The 20,707-nt window shown below is 37.3% G+C and overlaps 1 protein-coding gene across 2 annotated transcripts in view; it reads left to right on the top strand.

Annotated features, from left to right (window-relative positions):
- Window positions 1-18,299, top strand: part of cdh8 (cadherin 8) — a 28,436-nt gene extending 10,137 nt beyond the window's left edge. Inside the window, exons 4-8 of one of the 2 annotated variants that reach the window (XM_017425882.3) lie at window positions 7,040-7,176; window positions 10,437-10,558; window positions 11,290-11,407; window positions 15,690-15,941; window positions 16,136-18,299. In XM_017425882.3, coding sequence (XP_017281371.1) covers window positions 7,040-7,176; window positions 10,437-10,558; window positions 11,290-11,407; window positions 15,690-15,941; window positions 16,136-16,623 — 1,117 coding nt within the window. In that variant the 3' untranslated portion in view covers window positions 16,624-18,299. Of the gene's footprint in view, window positions 1-7,039; window positions 7,177-10,436; window positions 10,559-11,289; window positions 11,408-15,689; window positions 15,942-16,129 lie in introns of both variants that reach the window. The other variant, XM_017425881.3, reaches the window with a different exon arrangement.
- Window positions 18,300-20,707: the final 2,408 nt, after the last annotated feature.

Genomic DNA, 20,707 nt, shown 5'->3' with positions numbered 1-20,707 from the left:
GGCACTTATTAGGTGTCAGGGATCTTTATGCGCAGAGTTGCTTATTTCTGGCATTTCTGTTTTTTTGTCTTCAAACTTATTTTTGCACTTTTGATTTTCTTCATCATCAGTTGTATACTTTTTTTTTTAAAAAAAAGGTGGTTTTGTTCATGAAAAAAGAGATGGTTGGGACTTTTATTGAACTATCAGGTCAGAAAAGGAATAAAACAAACAAAATCTTATAATGGAGTCTTTTCAGAACAGTCTTAAAGCACTTTTGTAAAAGCTCATTCTCAGCTCACGCTTTCATTTTCAGTTAAAACACAAAAGCAAGCAACTGAAAGAATGTGTCAACTTTTACTCATGCAAGTCCAGTGATTATCAGACGAAGTTTTCACCCCTTTGAATGTTTTCGTGTATCATATCGTAATGAATCATATTATACTAGACTGTATTGTACCATGTTGTATCATAATAGATGTTAACTTTTGAGTGCATAATTTTGCCATGACAAACTGATCCAAATGAATGCAATCCTATTCAAAGTCCAGTTTTTATCATCTTACTTCCACCCACCTTGCAAAACTTCAAGATATGCTGAGTGCTTTTAGTGTTGTAGGTGGGGAGGGGTGGTGATTGTGGTGGGGAGTATGAGATGAAATAAGTATTGTCATGTGGAGGGCTTAAAATGATGCATGGCCCTAACCCTCAAAGACAGTTTGATTGTACTTCCAGTCACGGTTTGCATTAGTCTGTAACTCTGAGCTCTGCGCTGATAAAATGATTACAAGCTGGGAAATTTTAATCCCACAAAATATATACTGGCTGAAAGGGAGCTATACCCACACTGAGGCTTTTTAACAAATCACTAGTGTTTCTAAATAATGAACAGCTTGGGAGAAAAAGCCTCAGTAGATAACGATTCAAATCTTACATTTTGACATTGTCCTTTTTTTGTCTGAAACACCAGTAAAAGGGTGTTGTATCTTTGTTCAAAAAAATGTTTTAGTTATATTGAAATTCACTTTCATCTAGAAAACGTAACTATTCAAAGGACCAGAGATATTAGTGAACATCTTAGGTTCGACTCTTTAGGTATGTTTGCTTTCATACAAGCCAAATTTAACAATAAACCAACAATTTCCTCCCCGTTTCTTTTCCCCTTCTCTAAGACTTTATGTTTGTGTTTTAAAATCTGAGAATCGAACAAGTTTTCTCTACAGTCTGTGTAGGTAGATCTATTGCTGCAGAGTGGCAGCAGTAATTGCGCCATTAAAGTGGACGCTCTCCAGCCACCATTTGCACAAACTCTCAATTTGGCCCTTCTTATTAGAATTACTCACCATCTTAATTCCTCCCATCCCCTCTTACTGGACTAGACCAAGCCAGTCTGGGCCTAAACCACTTGGGGCAAGTGCTCTGGTGGGCTGCCATGTCCCCGCTGCACTCAGGAGACAAACAACCTTGTTTTACTTAATGCATCCAACCAATAACCTTTCAGGTGCACTTGTGAAATGGTCCCTCAGGGCTGCTTCTCTCTATGCGCTTCCCTTTTCTACCTGACTGATAACAGATAAAAAGCTATGCGACATCTGGCAGTCATGCAGGTTGTTTTAGATGACCAGCAGGGTTTCAGAAAATCGCTTTGAGTGTGTATTTCATTTCACAAATAAATACTTTGATCAGAACAACTAAAATCTGTTTTAAAATGTACGAAAGCTTTGTTTCTGTCCTTATGCTTTTTTTAATTTTCTTTTTCTTCTTTTTTTATTGTTTTGTGGAAAGTTCCAGGGACACGGCAAGTAACATGTTTCATTCAGCAGGCTTTGCTACATTGTAAGGCGGTGGGACAGCTGACAGCTGACACGCTACATATGGTAATACAAGCAGTCAAGTACATGAGCTGGTTTTAAAACAAATGGGAATTTATGTCAGTTAGACCAAGGCCACTTTTCCCCCATTGGGATTTTTTTCCCTGTGTCTATATCATTTTGTTTTGTTTTTCATGTTTGATTATTTATAGTATAGATTGGTTGAGACCTTCCCGCTGGCTTGGGAGCCAACCTGAATAAAAAGTGGTGTACAAACACAAATGGTCAGCATTCAGGATACAGCTAAATTAGTCCTACATCTGTGATCCTCCCAGTGGAATTACTGGCCTAATAACAAGCTGGAATGTCAGAGGCATTTTGTTCTCTGTGGACAAAAAAATGTTCTCGATCTTTCCCCCCTCATTTCCTCCAATTCATACAAGAACTCACCGCCACACATTCACATGTGTTATACAGTAGGTGCTTTAACTTTGCTCTTCACAGTATGGAGACAATACAACATTTTTTCCTGACATAAAGTATTTTTAGGTAATGCACTTTATGACACTGGCATGTCAAGTCATAAAAATGAGAAATCACACATGTATTATTGTCAGTGAATAGATTGACCATGAAAGGGAACCAATGATGACATCCCAGCTTTAAATGCCTTTGAAAGTCAGATAAATAGTCTTTAAGCTAAAACTTTGAATAACTCCACACATTCAGCGCAGTATGAATGTGTGGACATTAAGCAGAGTGTCACCATAATTTTACATTAATAGGAAAATCCTATATTTTGCATAATGAACGGAGCTAATGTTATGTTAAAGTATGTTTGACAATATGCTTAAAGTTTACAACTCTATAAAGTTGTAAAGCCAGGAAGAGAAATTAGGAATCCTAGACTACAGATGTTTGCAATCACATCATACATTTTAGCAAAAGCAGAGTTGGCCATTAGCCATTCACTACTGAGTAATAAACACAGAACCAAAGCTAACGCTAACAAATTGGCTATTAGCCGGTAAGATATTTGTAACAAGCATTCAGGCAATCTCACTCTCTCTCTCTCTCCCAAGCTCCCTTTTTTCTTTTTCTTTTTTTATTAATACTGTTTACAGGTTTTTTTGCACTTAGTCAGCACACAATCAAAGATTAATATGGATGGGATCAGGATGAAGTGAAACTGACAAAGAAAGACTTCTTTGTTGCTTTGGTTTCTAGAGTATAAATATTGGGCATGCACAAAGTATTCTGCTATGTTACTGCTTCTGAAAAGCTCTACATCTCAAGTCCACAGATACAAAAGACTAAATCTTTAAAGATCTCCTCTCTGGAAAGTGTTTCTGAAAGTTTCAGGTTTTACGCCAAAGAATTGTTTTGGAATTCTGAAAACATCCAGGGAAGTTTAGAAGAGGCCTAAGTCAAGAAACACATGAAATTGCAAAATGTCTATAGTACATAGAGTTTCTTAAAACTCAACTCTTACAACTTAGCTTTTCACACATTAAATGCATACTTGTGTCCTGGCAGCCTGATGTTGTATCTCCCTCAAATATGTTGACATCTGCATTTTTATTTTTTTTTTACATTTTTGTAATTGCTTTTTAAAGTAATGTTAACTTGTAACTACATTCATGGACTTGTTATAAAGGTACTGAGTAAAACAATTTTAAAAGCCAGCATTGCAGAAGCTACAAGATAGAGAGCAGTGAATGGAGACTGTAAATGAGGGAGATATAAAACATGATTTGAACTTCCTTTCTGCTTAGAGCTTGTCAACTTTAGAACAGTTTGGTAACAGCTATAGAATTGTGAAACAATTTTAAAGTTTTTAACTCTCAAGTGAAAAAAATAAAACAAAAACACTGATGTACACCAGATTATACAGCTGAAACATATCACTGTTTCTTCCATGTTCATATCTGTATTCAGTTTATGTATGCATGTGTGGAAAACCAATGAGTAAAAACAACGGTTGCTTCGTATTTTAAGATGTAACATTGTTAGTTGTACTGCTGCTGGTTTTAATAAATTTAAAAAACAATCCCATCTGAAATGCCATCAAATTTCTAGTTACATATTCCTCAGCTCAAAATTGAGCTCCAAGCAGGAGCTAAGTTAACAGAAACCTTGGTGAAGTCAGTGCCCTTTCTTGCAGTAAGCACATTTTAAGTAAGACGCTAACACTGTTAGCGCTGCTCAGTCAGGAAAAAAAAAACAAACAACTTTTTTTTCACAAGGCAAGAGTATGTGGAACCCAAACTAACTAAAATTTTAAGTGGAAAACGAGAGAGAGTGAGAAAAAAAACCTTCTAACTTTGCTACAACTCAATCTCACTGATAGTGTGAGGAGCAAAGATCACTTCTTAATGTTTGAAAAAAATGACTTGTTGGCAAGAAAAGCAATTGTTAGTGGAAGTTCTGCTTAGTATGGCAGCTGTTTTTCTCTCTTTATGTGGCTCTCTCATAAACAGAAAAAAATGATTGTATATCAGCAACTTTTGGGACATATGTTAGAACCAAATATTGCATAAATACTTTTTTAAAGTAAGAGAAATTGCAAATGACATTTTAATGTCAGCTGCTGTAATGTCAGTGCAATTTTTAAACCACTAAACTCTTCTAAAAAAAGAAACAAAAAATAAAGCTATTTGGATTAGATGTTATTAATTTTCTAGTCCAAATCTAACAATGGAGTTCAGTTAAATATGTTGTTTTATTGACATTAATCACAGAATCCATGTTAAGGTTAATTCCAGAAAAGAAGATTTTAGTGTTTCGCCTTCTGAATGATTCATTCTTTTGTGTTTTCTTGTTTTGGCAGCTTGATTGGAGGTTGAAAAGGGGCAGATGTTTTGGATTGCCAGAATGAGATGGGATTTGATGTATTATCAGTGAAAAGCAGAGGGGAAAAAAAGAATGCTAAGATGTTGCAACGCATATGCAATGAAGGTTTTTTTTTTTTCCAGTGAAAGATACAATAGTATTTATTTATTTATTTTATATATCTATTTGCAAGGGTAGGGCTATGTTTTATGCAGAGAAAACAAGGGTGATGACTGTAACATGAGTCTTGATAGCCGTTGTAGAAAATGAGACTTATTACAAGCCATAAAACTCCAACAGAGACGTCCTGGCAATACAGGAAATAATACTTATTTTTCATGTGATGAACAGTCCCTGTGACACATATGATTGGTGTACTAAATTTCCTTTCACAATAAAGCTGAAGTGTGACATCATTTGTGGGAGATCTAAAAGATTTGGCACGAGCAGCCTCAATGTTGTTTAACTCCAGCGCTGAGGTCATCCTGATGCCTTTTAGAGACTCGAGAGAGACGAGGCAAAGCAAAACGGCAGACGTGCACGCACTCAGGAAAATTGCACATGTACCACGCTGGGTATCATTTTTTATTTGCTTTTAATTCTTTTCACGTCACGTTGTCAGTTTGAGTGACAGGTGGCAGAACATTTCAGGGTCTGTCTCCTTGCTTCCACGTGAGGCTGTCAGAGTTTGACTGGGATCCACTCAGGCTGCTGCAGAGAGGCTGCTCCCAGGTGGTTTGCTGCTGTCTGCCTGTCTTGAAAGTGCTCTGCGTCTGCAGGGCAAAAGAGAAAGAAAAGCGGGGATGGGGCTTGGAGGATGGGGGTTGGAGGGGGGTCCTTGTGGACCTTTCCCAGCCCGCCGTCTAGAGGATTTTACACCATTTCATCTCAAAAATGGAAATGTCACGGCTCAGTACATCTCCCCAACAATTGGAATCTGGGCCAGTGGTTTATTTATTTCATTCCCCACCATTCTTGTATAAGCTGCACCCTCCTTCACACAAACAGTTGTTGCGACTTTGTCTGGCGCGCTTTCTCTGTTTCTTTTTTCTTCCTTTTTGTCCCTTCCTTCCTACATCACCCTTCTCCTTTCTCACATAAATACTGCAGGGTTCCTGCCAACAGGTTTGCACTGATAGGGATGAGCAGTTTCAGTGGTATGAGACCCAGGGTGAGGGAACAAAGGAAGACGGGGTGAACAGGGTGCCTGGTGACAGAGGGACGTCTGTCTGTGGGGGGAGGGGTGGATTGGGGGGGATTGAATTAAAGTAGAGACCCAGCTGGATGGGAACAAAAAAACAAAAAACAAAAAAAGAAAAAGGGTCCCCACTGTCAGAGCGGGACGCAATTGTGATGGAGGATATGAAAGTGAGATGAATGAAGACCGTTTGTCCCAGAGGTATGGAAACACTTGTGCGTCTCACGGTGTAATTAGCTCACGTGAACCACGGCGGCCGTGCGCTTCTTTGGTCAAGTGGGCTGTTTGTGACAGTCACACACTGAGGCAAACAAAATGTGTGAAACTAAAGATGACCCATAAAGACAGATTCCTTTTTAGTCCGTTTTGTGTGGGCTTGTCCCAGGAATTGGCGCTGCGCACGCTGCAACATGAAAGAGCAATTTCACAGCTTCAAACGGCTTCAAAATATTCTCCTTTTCTGTGCATTCCAATTTCATACCCTCTGCTTCATTCTTTTTTCTGAAGAGTCATATGTGCCGCTGCCTTACACTTTTAAGAAAGTCATTGTGATGCAGATGAGAAAGCAATGGAGCTAAATTTGAAACTGTTTGACAAACAAATTGCCTCAGTAAAAAAAAAAAAAAAAAAAAAAAAAAAAAAAAAAAAAAAAAAAAAAGAGCCCACTCTTCTTTTTTATGTATTAATTGAGAAGTGGCTAAAACAACAAAAAAAAACAGTCTACTAAAAACAAAACAAGGACACTTTTAACACACAGGCCTTTGGTTAATGTTCATTACATCCATTATCCCCTCTCCCCCCACTCTGTTGTGTAGTGTGTGACACTTTGCTGTCCTAACTCATTAATACAAACCCTTCGGGGGCCATTGAGTGTTGAGAAATGCCAAACAGGGTTAACAACACCACATCTCTTACCCTGGCATACAGTAACATGTACTAATGGTCTTTCATTTTGTGTGTGTGTTTGTGTGGAGGTTGGGGGTGATTTGGAGGGAGGGCTTCTGAGACTTTATTAGGCTCTTGTGCTGCTTGTGTGAAGGCAGTAATTGTTCCTCAGATGATAATTATTGATTTGTTACCATTTTAAAGTGCATTGATCTACAGGTTTTTTTTTTCTTGATGAATAAGGCTCTGTTAGCCACGACACCCGGAGGATATCAAAAGATGCTGCTGCTCAAGTGATTTGGCTCAGATTTCTGATGTTTGTTTGTCTTTGCAGATACTTTATCGACCGGCACACAGACCTGGAGAGGCAGTTCAACATCAACGTGGATGATGGGAAGATCACGCTGGCCAAACCGCTGGACCGGGAAACCGACATGTGGCACAACATAACAGTAACAGCTACAGAAGTCAGTAAGTAACCTTCCCCTACTCTTATCTTGCTCACTGTGCACATTGTGCCTCATCAATTGCGATGTCCTACAAGTCAGCAAACTGTTAGGCATTAATTGGCACGCAAGGTTTAAAACGAGTAACAGCAGTGGGACACGCACGGTCTCCTTTTTTCCTTTGAGTGACTTCACAAGTCGTTTCAGTCAAAGGAATTACTGACCTGCTACTCAAAATCCTCTGTTCAACAGTTTAAAGCAGCATATTTAAACGCTCAGAGAGCATAGCACAAACAATTAGCGAGTGAATCCACGGAGGCATTAAACACGTTAATTTGCTGAGTTTTGATTGAATTAAATGGCTCAGTGCTCAATTTGTGCAAGTGCAATAACATTAAGACATATCAAATAAACAGTTTTAAAGACATGCTCCAGAGTGGATTGCTCCAACGCCAGCATCCATTACAGATTAAAGAACATCTGCAAACCACAAAACTCACTGACTACGTAGAAAATCTTGCCGGCAGAGCTACAAACAGCTCCAACCATATGTAAGACTTTATTTGCATACAGATTGTTTCAGGGGGGCTGTATGATGTGATAAAGCTTAATGTACCCCTTTAAGCTATTGAAATAGAAATTTACACAGCTTGTAACTTTTCTGTCTGGTTTTGCTGTATCTCTCCTTCCTTCTCTCTGTGTCTCATTCTCAGTCTGTCACATTCTTTCTTTAATCAAAGGAAACACTCGTTAATTGTTGGAATAAATCAAAGTCCAAACGCTGTCACAATGTTTTGGCTACGGAGTAAAGACAAATCCCACCATCGATGCAACCTATTCGAGGGAGTGAATGTGTTTCATTTGATAAGCTGCTTGCCTTGTCATGTTGTACACCCCTACATTCAAGGCATGTTTTCATGGCTCTTGGCAAAGTAACTGTGGCTCGAGATAGTGGCATCTCTAACACCTAATAGGAATTTGCCAAAATAAATACAGCAGTTTTGCTATTCTTCACAGGGAGAGACAGTAAAAGGCAGTGTCTTCTCTGGCGTGAAAAGGAATAGATGTGTTCCCGGTTCTGTCCCAGTGCCATTTGCCACCCAAACGGAGGCTTGTTCTGCTGCCTCGCACCAGTTGACGTCTGACTAATCAGATTTTATTCCCTGTCTGCTGCAGGGGGGAAATCACTCGTGTGAGGGGAGGGGTTGTGTCTCCTCCTCCCTACGCTCTAATCCATCTATCACTGTCTATCTGACTGTCAATTTCCACTCACATCACTGTTTACCTCTTTTTCTAATCACCTTTTAGATAGGCTAGAGGCCTTGGATTTCAAGGGGCATCTATTCCACTGCTTCCTGTCTCAATTTTATTGAATGACCAAAGTTAAAAAAGACACACGCACACACACAAAAACGAAATTCTGTAAAAGCATTTTCCCAGTTCTTGCAACTGAATTCACACTTGTTACTTCCCTGCTGTAAAATTTCAGGTCAGAACACAAAAGAGCAAAAATGTTACACGGTAACTTCAGAAAGATGATGCAATTCCAGTGATTTCAATTTTACAAATAAATATATAAAAGCTCCATTTGCCCATATTTCCATTTCCACAACTTTTTGTACAAATACAAGCCAATCCGTTTATTGATTTTAAGAAAATTCTGCAAGTATGATTGTCTTTATTGGCATCGACTTTTTAAAAAAATGTACAAAAGGGTAAAACAAAAAAACAGTGCACAACTCTTCTTCTGGCTGCATTTCTTGCTATTTAGCTCGTTGTTTCCTCATTAGCGACAATTACTGTTCAGGAGGGAAACTGTAGTAGTGCTTGTAAAAGCTGCAACAAACACTCTTAAAATGTTCTTCACTCTGATCATGTATTTCAACTATAATTCCAGGAACAAAAACGTTAATTTATGTTTTATAATTTCTAATGTAGAACAAGCATTTTTCTGCTCATTGCTGAGTAGTTAAACTAGTGTTAAACTAATATGTCACTGTCAGTTTTTGTTTTTCCACTTGGTCATTGTTTTTTGTATCGTTCATAAACTGTGAGTCAGGTTTTATCTAAGTGTTTTTAAAACAAGATCTGTTTCTGAGCAGACATTTATAAGAAGTGTATATTTAGTCTAAATAACTTACAGGATAATGTATTTGTTTTATTGTAGTGTATTGCATTGAATTATAATGTGTTGACTTAAACTCACCGAATTGCATTGTATTGTGATTAAAGTCTGCATTGTATTGTACTTTATCAGCTTTTGCTGCTCATGGATCCTTAATGATTCAGACTGTTTGCACTGTATCAAAACATGTATCAATCAGCTACAGAGCAGAAATTCACAATCCTAAAAGTAAATTGTTTCTCGTATTTTTTTTTCAAACTACAACAAAGTTTTTTTTTTTGTTATTCAAACAAAACATTCAAAACTAAAATAGTAATTAGCATTTCAGTTTCCTTTTTTTTTTGAGCATGTCACACATTTTATTTTTACATATATTAAAGGCATATAATGCTATATTGAATTTAACTTTAGTCATAAATCAGTTTCTGTTCAGTGAATGCTGTTGAGGAAGTAGCTTTATTTTCAACATGTCAGACCAATGTTCATACTTTCCTAAAAATAATAATGATAAAAGGAAATACAAAAAAATAAAATACCAGTGTCATTGGCTACTGTGGAAAAGCCCTCTCGGGACTAAATGGATGATTAACTGCTTGGAAAGTTGGCGGTTGCTCCACTGATTAATAAATACACCAATTCACAGGGTCTCTCGAAAGGGACTGTCAGTTATCAGTGATGAATATTTCCACTTAAAATCCCATCTAATTAAATAGCCTTTTATTGTCTTTTTAGACTTGAGTTACCGATGACTTATTAATATGCGTGTTTTAACCCTCATGTTTTAAACATTACATTCTACGTGATTTTCAAAATCATTTTGAATGGAATTATTTTTTTTTATTCCTTTTTTGTTCCCTAGATTCCTGTTTGTAATGTTGATACCCACTGAAATAGAGATTAATGTGGCTTATCGTCTGTCCTCATATCAGCCGAGGAAATGAAGGAACAAAATAAAGATGGGGAATGAAGGAAATTCAAACTAGGTCACAGAAATTACCTGGGATTTCATGTATAACCTTTTTTTTTCTTTGTATCTTTCTTTCTTTTTTTAGTTTATTTCTAATCATGCATTAGTAATTTTATTTTGCTCTAATTTGTTTGAATTCTCGATCAATCTGTCTGTCTTTCTGCCTATCTATCTACCTTTTTATATAAATTAGGAAACCACAGCCAAATATCAAGGGCAATTGTGGCCATCAGAGTAATGGACATTAACGACAATGCCCCTGAATTTGCCGATGAATACCAGGCCGTTCTGTGTGAAAATGGAAAACCTGGACAGGTAAGGAGAGAAATGACTCATTCATCAAAGCAGTGATCTATCACTTTCTTACTCTCTGTCCTTTTCTTTTTCTCGCTCTCCTCCCCTGTAATGATTGGCCACAATGAATTATAGCCTATTTATTTCCCTGGGAAACCACAGAGGTGGGAGCACAGACCTTTTTTTCTCTTAAACAGTCTTCCCTCGACGCAGTGAGCACAGAGCGAATGGGGGAAAACGAGTGTAGTCAGGATTGATCAGAGAGGATCATAATTCAAGACTGTCTTTCATGTCTTCCTCCAGATGGCAAAATGCTTTCCACAGCCAAAATCCCTGGACATGTACTTAGTATTCTCCTTCTCATCAATCGACCTCATTCAGGGACCTGTGTATGTACAATAGGGAGCTTTATTGTAACGGGGGGAAAAAAAAATATAGTAATAATAATACGAGAAACTGTCCAGCAATTCTAATTTCTAATCAATCAAAAAGATTTGCAGCATGATAGGAGCTGTGATAGCAGATTACCAGATAGATCCAGACCCTGAAAGTGTGTCAGATTTTAGACAGAACCTGATAAAAACCTAAAACTCCAGGAATAGAAAAAGGCTTATGTTTCATCAGGTATGATCCAGCCACTCTTACACTGAAGCAATCTGTGATGGCAATAACATAGTAATGAATAGGCTGCCTCCTCTAATGGCTCTCAGCCCTCCTCTGTATATCTGCTTGTCTTTCTGTTTTCAATACAGGTGATTCAGACTGTCAGTGCTGTGGACAAAGACGACCCAATACAGGGCCACTACTTTGACTATCGCCTAGTCCCAGAGATGCTCAACAACCCCAATTTTACCATCAAAAACAACCAAGGTGAGAACTAAAATAAATCTCCTAAAAAAAGAGCAGTGTGAGTGAAGTTTCAGGGAATTTCTTCAATGCCTACCAAGTCTTGTCTTTAACCCACGGCATATTAACCAAAGTGGAGACGAAATCTGCTGCACCAGTGTAGCTCACAATTAGCAGATGTGAAATTGTTTGGACACCATCTTCTTTTTTTACTCCCCAGTGCATTTTGAGGCAAACTAAATGAATGGGATCCAAATGGCTTTCTGTGGTAGTCTTGCAGCTCAATGCAGAGTGACTTCCTAGAAGCTGTTTCATGGCAGATGGCACTACATTTATTTTCTAAATATTCTGATTGGCTTATTTGCCATTTTCTCTAGTATTTATTCCATTCCTCTTTTTTTGCCTCCTTTTCACTACTGGGCTCAGAACAGGCTGTGTTCCAAATGACGTTGTGTAATGTTTCAGCTTGGGGGGAAAAAAAATCTTCCTTATGGTACTAGCCTTCTGTTTCATGGCTGAGGCTGCAGGCTAACTTACTGCAACCTTTCTCTGATGGGGGAAAGTACAGAAAAATCAGGTCATAAAGTGGACTTGCTGTGTTTGGACAAAAAATAAAATAAAAAAATAAAAAAACTTTGAAACAGGTACATTAGAAGGCAGAAACATGAGTTGCTGGTGTAAAAATAGCCTCAGCAAATACATCAATGTTCTTCTGACACACCCACAGTGAGACTTCCAGTAGTATAAAATAAAAATAAAAATATTTATTTTTTATTAAACACACAAAAACTATTTCAGAAAACCAAGAAGAATGAGCTTTTTATTAGGGGCAAACAAGATGCAAAGTAATTAGTCCTAATTGTAGATTGTGTTTATCGTTAAAGTGTGTAGGCCAGACCTTTTAAAAATATAATCATTTCTAAAGATCTAGCACATATTACCCCTCTCCACAAAATAAATTAATAAATACATTCTACTACTAAACAAACACCTCTGCAGCAGCCAAAGCAACAAAAAATCCTTCACTTTGTTCTGACTTGCCTAAAGCCACTGCCTCAGCTTCATAAAACGTAACAACATACCACACTACACCTGCCACTTGTCTATAATATTAATTCCACACAGAGAAAAGGAGCCTGGCGTACCACATCCTCCAACACTACACTGACTGTTTCTATCTGAATCAGCAGCTGTGGGAGACACTTCACTGATGAGTATCAGGGCCTCTGTATGTGGCTTTTGTTTGGGATGATGAGTCTAATTGTAAGTATTGCACAATGAAGAGGTTAAAGGTTGCCAGCCACAGGGAAAGTAGCTAAGGTCCTGACCAGATCCATACAAAGATACTGAGCCCTCTGGCAACCCAGTGTTCAGTAAGGTTACAACAAACCAGAGCTTTCATTTATCAGTAACAGACAACAAGCTCACAATAAAGTCAGCAAAGAAGGACAAACTATATTCTAACTATATATTCAGTAAAGCTCACACATTACTGAAGGAATTAGCTTCATCCATGCTCAATACAGTACAAAGTGTGGAGTTCTGTATCCACACGTACAGTATGAGGAGTAGCTCAGCTTTTGGTAGATATTGCTTTGTTACTGATAATTACAAGAAGTTAATTGACAAAGTAGCATCTGTGATTGTTTATCTAGTTATGATGAATACAGCAACAGGACTTTAAGCTTCCAAAGCTTCACTGAGTTGAAGATTGTAGTTACATCTACAATAAGCCCCTTTCAAAAAATACTTCAAGTCGGGTCTGAGACGCCTCCTTGCTGTCTTTGTGTGACTTACGAAAGGACCAAGCCGGAATGGGGGCTTGAAGTCAAACTGCTGCTGTTACAACTCTGAGCCACCAAGAGAGGTAGAGACAGAGCTGTAATGGTCAATATGTGAAAGGGTAAGCCAGCACGCAGCTTGACTGTGTGATGAATTATTGACCTAATGTCTGTGCGACTAGCCAGCAGTAAGATATAGAATAGGAGATATCAGACGCACAAGTTATGCATAGTCCTCCATGAAAATTCTGTGCCTGCTTACTCATCAAAGGCAGCTTAATTTACATTTATTTAAATTGTCATGGAATGTGATCAACTGTTGATTGGCTTGATGGCTAGAAACAGCAAAAGGAGGGGCTATTTGTGAAATGCACTCATTCTATAGTTAGCTGTAGTTGGTCTCAGCTTTCTCCTGTTTCTAATCCCAGGCAACCCCCTTTTTGGTTGTCAAGCTAAAAAAAATTGAGCATATGGTTTCCAAGTGCCATTCATTTAATGTTTTATTTTCTTTGCCATGCTAGCATGGTTGTTATTTTAATCCTGTCATGGGATTTTATGCACATCAAGATTTGTTGCATCTATTAGATGATAGCTGTGTCACATTATGTGCATTTGTCTAAGAGTAAGCAGTTTAATATAAATACTGATGTATGGGCTTCAGTTTCAGTAGCTGAGTAATTTTAACATGAACAAAGTGGTTTGCAACAAAATCAGAAAAGAACAGAAAAAAAATCAGGTAAATATTTTCTTGCATGCATTAAAAATAGTTCTTGTTTTGTGCTTTCCCTTTCAGAGAAACAACATTAACTTCACATGTGAAAATCGTGTTTCCACATACAGTATGTGAAACACTTTTGAAACTTTTTCACATTTCTTGTGTTAATCTGGAAGAAAGGCACATAAATTAAGATGGAAATCACGTTTTCCATGTTAAAGTAACATGAAAAACATACATTTATCTTGTTTACTGTGTGATTTTGGAACATTTTCAACATGTTTAATTTACGTGGATTGTCTGTGATCTTCGTTTGATGAATCAGCTGGACAACCTTCAGGAATGATTTTATTCCCTTTTTCATTATTTTTATATACATGCATTGATCTAACACAAATGAATCCAAACAAAGCACCTCATAAACTCACATTTTAGCAAAAAACAAAAAGGTGTTAAGGGTGAGAAAGAATCTATGGAAGGAAATAGACTAAAAGTTATTAGAAGTTTTTTTTTTGTTTTTTTGATTATTTGCTTTTACAAAATAATTAGGCTCGCCAATGTAATTGCTTACATAATCCCAAATTTTAAGACAAAAATCTTCTAGTTTGAATGCAATAATAATTGAGTGTGTAGTTGTTTTTAGAGACCCAGATGTCTATAAATATAATCACTTTCACTGTTATTACTGTCATTCGTAGTCTCCCACATAGTGAGTTATTTAAAGTTTATATATATATATATATATATATATATAAAGCCTAGAAGCTTCTTAATAAAACCACTTTAAAAGTTTATAAGAAAGTCTACTCACTAAAAGCATTAAAAAACAAATAGGAGGTTTAAAACTTTCACACAATATTCTAAAGTGGCATTAAAATATGCACTTTTATACCTGCCGTGACTTCAGTCTGTTTAATATTTTTTTTTTAAAACAATATTAGCAGGATAATAAGAATGGCATGCATACAAAAAATGTGCCCTCATAGTTTACAACAATGTATTTAATACTTTCCTACCCAGCATGCACTGCCGAATGATCCAAATGAAGTAGGACATGTTGGTGCTCACAAAGCAGAGAGTACCACTTAGTGGCAGCTTTTGTAAGAAAATAAAATCTGAGCATATGTTCACATCAGTTACAGATTTGTGCAAAGCAAGTGATTCTAACATAAAGCATTTCAGCTTTTAATGAAGTTTGCTCTGCCAGTGCAGAAGTTTCAACATGGCCCTTTTCTCTATTATGTGTCACTCAGAATTTCCCTGAGTGAGTGTATCCTCAAGCAATGAGGCAAAGGTTAGACTATCAGACATCTTGTACGATTTCAATAAGATCACCAGGAGTAGATTCTTATGGGGATGCAAGTGTTTGATAATGCGAACTGGGTAAGGAGTGCCAGCTAATGAGCAGACAGCTTCACAGAAGTGTCATCAAAGAGCAGCTGGCACCTTTCTGGGTCGACATGTGCCATCTTCTTAGCCAGTGTTGCTTGCTGCCATCCCTTCATTTTCACCGATTTTAAAGGGGAATGGCAAAACTTGGGATCACGGTCTTTTGGTATTCCTACATTTCAGTGCTGAGGAAAGATAAAGAAAAAAAAAAACAGAAGGTGACTGAAATTATCCACAGCAATGAAAGGTGAGAATGCTAAACAGCCTGGTGACGATTGATATGAAATCAGTTTACTTTCATGCTGCACTGATCTTCACACAATTTGATAACAGGATTTCAGTCTAACAACTCTGTAAATAATAATGGGTTTTTCCACACACCATGCAAGAATTTACCTCTGAATTTACCTCTCTCTGACAGACAATACAATCAGTGTTCTTGCCAAGCACGATACCTTCAGACGACAGAAACAGGAGACATATTTTCTGCCTATTATCGTGACGGACAACGGAAATCCACCAATGAGCAGCACCAACACCTTGACCATCCGAGTCTGTGGATGTAGCAAAGATGGAATAGTCCAGTCCTGCAATGTTGAAGCCTACGTCTTACCCATTGGTCTTAGTATGGGAGCTCTCATTGCCATCCTGGCTTGCATCATACTTCTTCTAGGTGAACTATTTTCTTTTTCTTAAGTGACATTATTATTGTGTTGTGTTTTAATATATGTAGATAAAACTTGCATCATCAGACCTTGATGAATGATCTTGTTGAACTAACAGAAAATCCATTTGGCAAAGCTTGACCTAGACTTTCTTTTTCCTATTCTTTTTTCCCCTTCCACATTTTTTTTCTGACAGTAATAGTAGTACTATTTGTGACCCTGAGGAGACACAAGAACGAACCTTTGATTATCAAGGACGATGAAGATGTGAGGGAAAATATTATCCGATATGATGATGAAGGAGGCGGTGAGGAAGACACCGAGGCGTTTGACATTGCCACGCTACAAAACCCGGACGGTATCAATGGATACCTGCCACGCAAGGACATCAAGCCGGACTTGCAGTTTATGCCCCGGGCAGGCCAGCATTCAGGCCCAAATGGTGTGGATGTTGACGAATTTATCAACGTACGACTCCACGAGGCAGACAATGATCCAACAGCACCGCCTTACGACTCTATCCAGATCTATGGATACGAGGGCCGGGGATCAATTGCGGGCTCCCTCAGCTCATTGGAAACAGCATCATCAGACTCAGACCAGAATTATGACTATCTCAGAGAATGGGGCCCTCGCTTCAGAAGACTTGGGGAGCTGTACTCTGTGGGTGAAAGCGACCGTGAGACCTGACCTTTGTTTTATTAGAGAAAATGAAAAAAAAAAAAGACCTTTGAATTTTTTCTTTCTTTTTTTTTTTCTGTCCACATATTTGTGTAATAAACACTAGGGGTTGCTGGCTTATAGAAACATGTGTTTTAAAAAACTGTTATTGAAAAACAGGGCCACCTTTTTGTATTCTTTTTAGAGTGAGGTATAGCAGTTGTCATCCACTACGTCAAGCGCATTGTACTTGTTGAGCCAAACAACGTCTTTCTTAGAAGAACTATGATTCTTGTGGAGTGTACCTTAGATTCCGTCGTGGAGTGTCTAGCAGTACTTTGGGTGTTTGTCATTTGCTGTGACTGCCAGTAGCAGAAAAACCCTGGCATTTCTGGTAGTTGCCCAATGAACAGATATTGTTGGGTTCTCTGAAGCTTGAATGGACACCATACTCCATGCTCCATGGACACCAAGCTGGACTACAGAAGCTGCAAAGGGATATTCTTGTCTCCCTAAGACACCCAGCTGAAAGATAAAAGGGAGACAAAATGAAAACAAAAAAGCAATATATGGTCTACATTACAATGATGAATGTAAGTATGGTTTGGAAGGAAAAATAGCAAAAAGACAAACCAATATTGGCTTTAGGGTGAATTTGTCATAATTTGATATGCTCTCTGGTGGCAACATTTATAAACTATCTAAAGCCCAGAAAGGCTTGCTTTATACAACTCTTTGTATTTACGTGCTACAGGTGTGGGTTCCAAGTGTTACTAGCCTATAAAAGACTGACGTAAAGACAAAAAAGAGAAATGTAGAAACTCTGAGGCCTTCTTTTTACAGAAGCAACATTAAATACAATTGTAATCTACTGTTTTTTGACAAGATGTGTTGATTCTTCATTACTGTTCTATCAATTTTTTTGTATATCTGTTCTTAAGTCATTTTTTTGTGTGCCAACTATTTGAAATAAGTGTTTAGATTATTTCACATTCAGCTTTTTTCACCTCTTGAACGCTATTTCATAACAGCCACACAGTATCATAAATTTATTGCAGTTGTTGATATAGACTAGATGTAAGCAGACACACAAACGTTCCAAGTTACTCCAACAATAAAGATGAATTAATCAATTGGAAACAGGGAGCTAATACCTTTCTGACACATGCTGATTAGGAGTAAAATAAAACAATATTCAAGGGTACAGCAAGTGAGCTTTTGAGCACAATAGTCCAATTGATACCCAATTAAGTGACTTCCTTCAAACATCAAACCCCATTTAGGAAACACAGATCACATTAGCCCAAGAAAAATGGGAACAGATCATGTGCATATTGTGCTTACACTGTAAGATACCAATAAAAAAAATACTTCTTCTGTACATAAAGTTACTGCTAACGCCATTAGCTTTTAATGAGGTGGTAGGTTTCGTCTCTGCACGTTAGCTCTTGCACATAATGAGAATTTCAATGGCACTACAGCTGCGTGCATACTTGGTTTATACTGATACGGTATTCTGGCAGTTCTCAGTAGACTAAACAATATACAGTATATGGAATAGTCCAACATGCAGATCATATTTTCTACTGTGCTTTAATGCTTATAAATGTGTATGTTCAATTATTTACTCCCTGTACTGTAATCTAAGATACCCTGTATTGTTTCCTACTTTGTGAAATATATTTTTATAAATATTGCTGAATGTGTGTGATTCTTTACCCTTTTTTCAGTGAGATGTCACAACAAGGAAAAGTCATTGGTGGTTGATAAGTGAAAAATCACAATAGAAAGCTTTAATTAGTAACATTGGATCAAATTTCAACCGTGGGAATAAAATATTACTATGACCTAGCTGCTTATATTTTGATTGTTCTGCTTAAATTTGTTTTTGTACACGCATTTTTGCATTCAATGTTCACTGTAAATTGTGAATCCATATATGTCAAATTTTCATCACAAAAGTGTCCTGAAAATGGGGCAATCCAATGTCCAGAGTTTAAAAAACAAGGGTCCATGTTTAGAACAAGATGAATGCGTCCAATCTGTAAATATGCCTCTGGCATGCTAAAGCATCATTACACTGATTGATAAAGACAAAAGCAGTCCTAATACACTTCTGGCCTGTTCTTCATTTTGTCAACTAATGCATTATATCTCTGGACTGCTTAAAAAGGTCAATTTATCAGGCTCAGATTCCAAACCACTTTAAGATTTTACAATTACAGCTGTAAAACAAATATGAATCATAAAAAAACATCCAAGATTTAAAAAAGGTAAGTTTTTTTTTTTTTTTTTTTTGGTTTGAAACTGTCTCCTATAGTAATTACAATAAACTACTGTATTCTTAAAAAAGTCTTCTTTGATTGTTCTGGCCTAAAAGTATGCTTTATTTGTTGGACATTATGAAACTACAACGAAATTTTAAAATGAACCAGCTAATAACATGATGTGATTTGATGTCATTTGGCTCTGTTACCCTCACTAAAACAGCAGTTCTTTTAAAAATAAAATGGTTACAGAGACCAACAAGGACATGATATGTGGTGTCTATTATCATTGACAGCATTTCAGATCTAACATATGCTAACGATACAAAGGCCTTGCTACAGAATTCCTGTCTATTAAGTCAGTAACTGATAGTAGTACTTAGTGTGAATGTACCATATTGTAACACGAAGATATTATGTTACAGCACTTTTGTAGTATCCCTCTGTTTGCAATCTTTTTTTCTGTTGAGAACAGAAAAATAATAATTATGCTTATTTTTTCTTTTAAATTCTGTTGTCTTTTTTTTCCCCCCAATATAATTCTTTATTAAGCATCATTCTTTGGGTGTCATTTTTGTTAATCTTGTTGACAGATGTAAGTATTGTAGGGCTTTTTCTGATATTAAAGTTTCTTTTAAACAAGAACAAATTTTGATTGTATCTGTTATTGACAGCTCCATACTGCATAAAACATATAAGCTGGGCATTTACTTTTAAAAAGAGCTTTTGCAATAGTAAACTTATGCATGGTACAGTTCAAACAAAGCTATTGTTGCTCATTATAAAACCAGTCATGTAGATTAGACGCATTTGATGTCAAAATGAGAAATATTATTGCAGCTGGTGTTTACTACTTTCTCCAAACCTGCAAAATAACTTCCCAAAGTGATGTTTAAGACTTTGCCCTTTGGGATTGGAAGCGGCGTTTCACCCAGAGACTATTATCTTTATGCATGTGATCCATTAGTCAAAAATCAGCCATGGAACACATTTTACCAACTAATATCTCCCGCTAAATGATAGCACAAATTGTTTTTGGAAATGTGCGACCCTGCCAGGTCAGTCCTCTCATTTGTAGTCAATCTTCATGCACTCACACTGCTGTGTATGGCTGAGGGTCTGACAGGGGTTGTGAAACTAAACAGTAAATCAAATTACCTACACACTTTTGTCACGAAATGGAAGTGTCCCTCGGGTGACAACCTTGTGCTCATTGTTCCCTGCTGATATGTGCCAGATTTTTTATGGCAGGCCTGTGGCTCCAGCTCGTGCGGCGTAGAAACTATAATTACTGCTGCCTGCCAGAGATGCCCTCAATTACAAACAAACTTTAGTGAATACAAATTAAGAAAGCTGTTTTCTGTTCTGAATTTTGAGATATGACTAGCACGTGTTGCTCTGCATGCAATGTGTTTTATAGCACCACCATACTGATTTGTTTTAAAGGTGGAATTAGCCCATTCAGGTGGCAAGAAAGCGAAATTCAGCTGCTGACTTCTACTGACCACTGTTTCTTTCCTTTCTTTTGTTTTTACTACTTATCTACTGTGTTTCTTTTAAGTGGCAATCAGTTCTATTACACATTGTAAATTAATTAGATTTTGCCCAAAGCTCCCCAACTAGTCCTGCTGAGCTGGAATTATATCTGGGCCTCACATTTACTTTGCACCAATTAGTCTGTGGTGATTTTTATCCCAAATTAATATGCACAATTTAAGTGTATTATCTATAAAGGAACTCAACTCAGTAATACTTTTTTTTGTACTTCTCAGGACTTCGAGTTTTGAGTATGAATGTTCTTATCCAGCAATTATTGTCTAAGATGTTATTCTATTTCTCATCCTAAG

The sequence above is a fragment of the Kryptolebias marmoratus genome, linkage group LG15 (assembly GCF_001649575.2).
Source record: "Kryptolebias marmoratus isolate JLee-2015 linkage group LG15, ASM164957v2, whole genome shotgun sequence".
NCBI lineage: Eukaryota > Metazoa > Chordata > Actinopteri > Cyprinodontiformes > Rivulidae > Kryptolebias > Kryptolebias marmoratus.
This window is presented reverse-complemented; position numbering and strand designations above follow the sequence as displayed.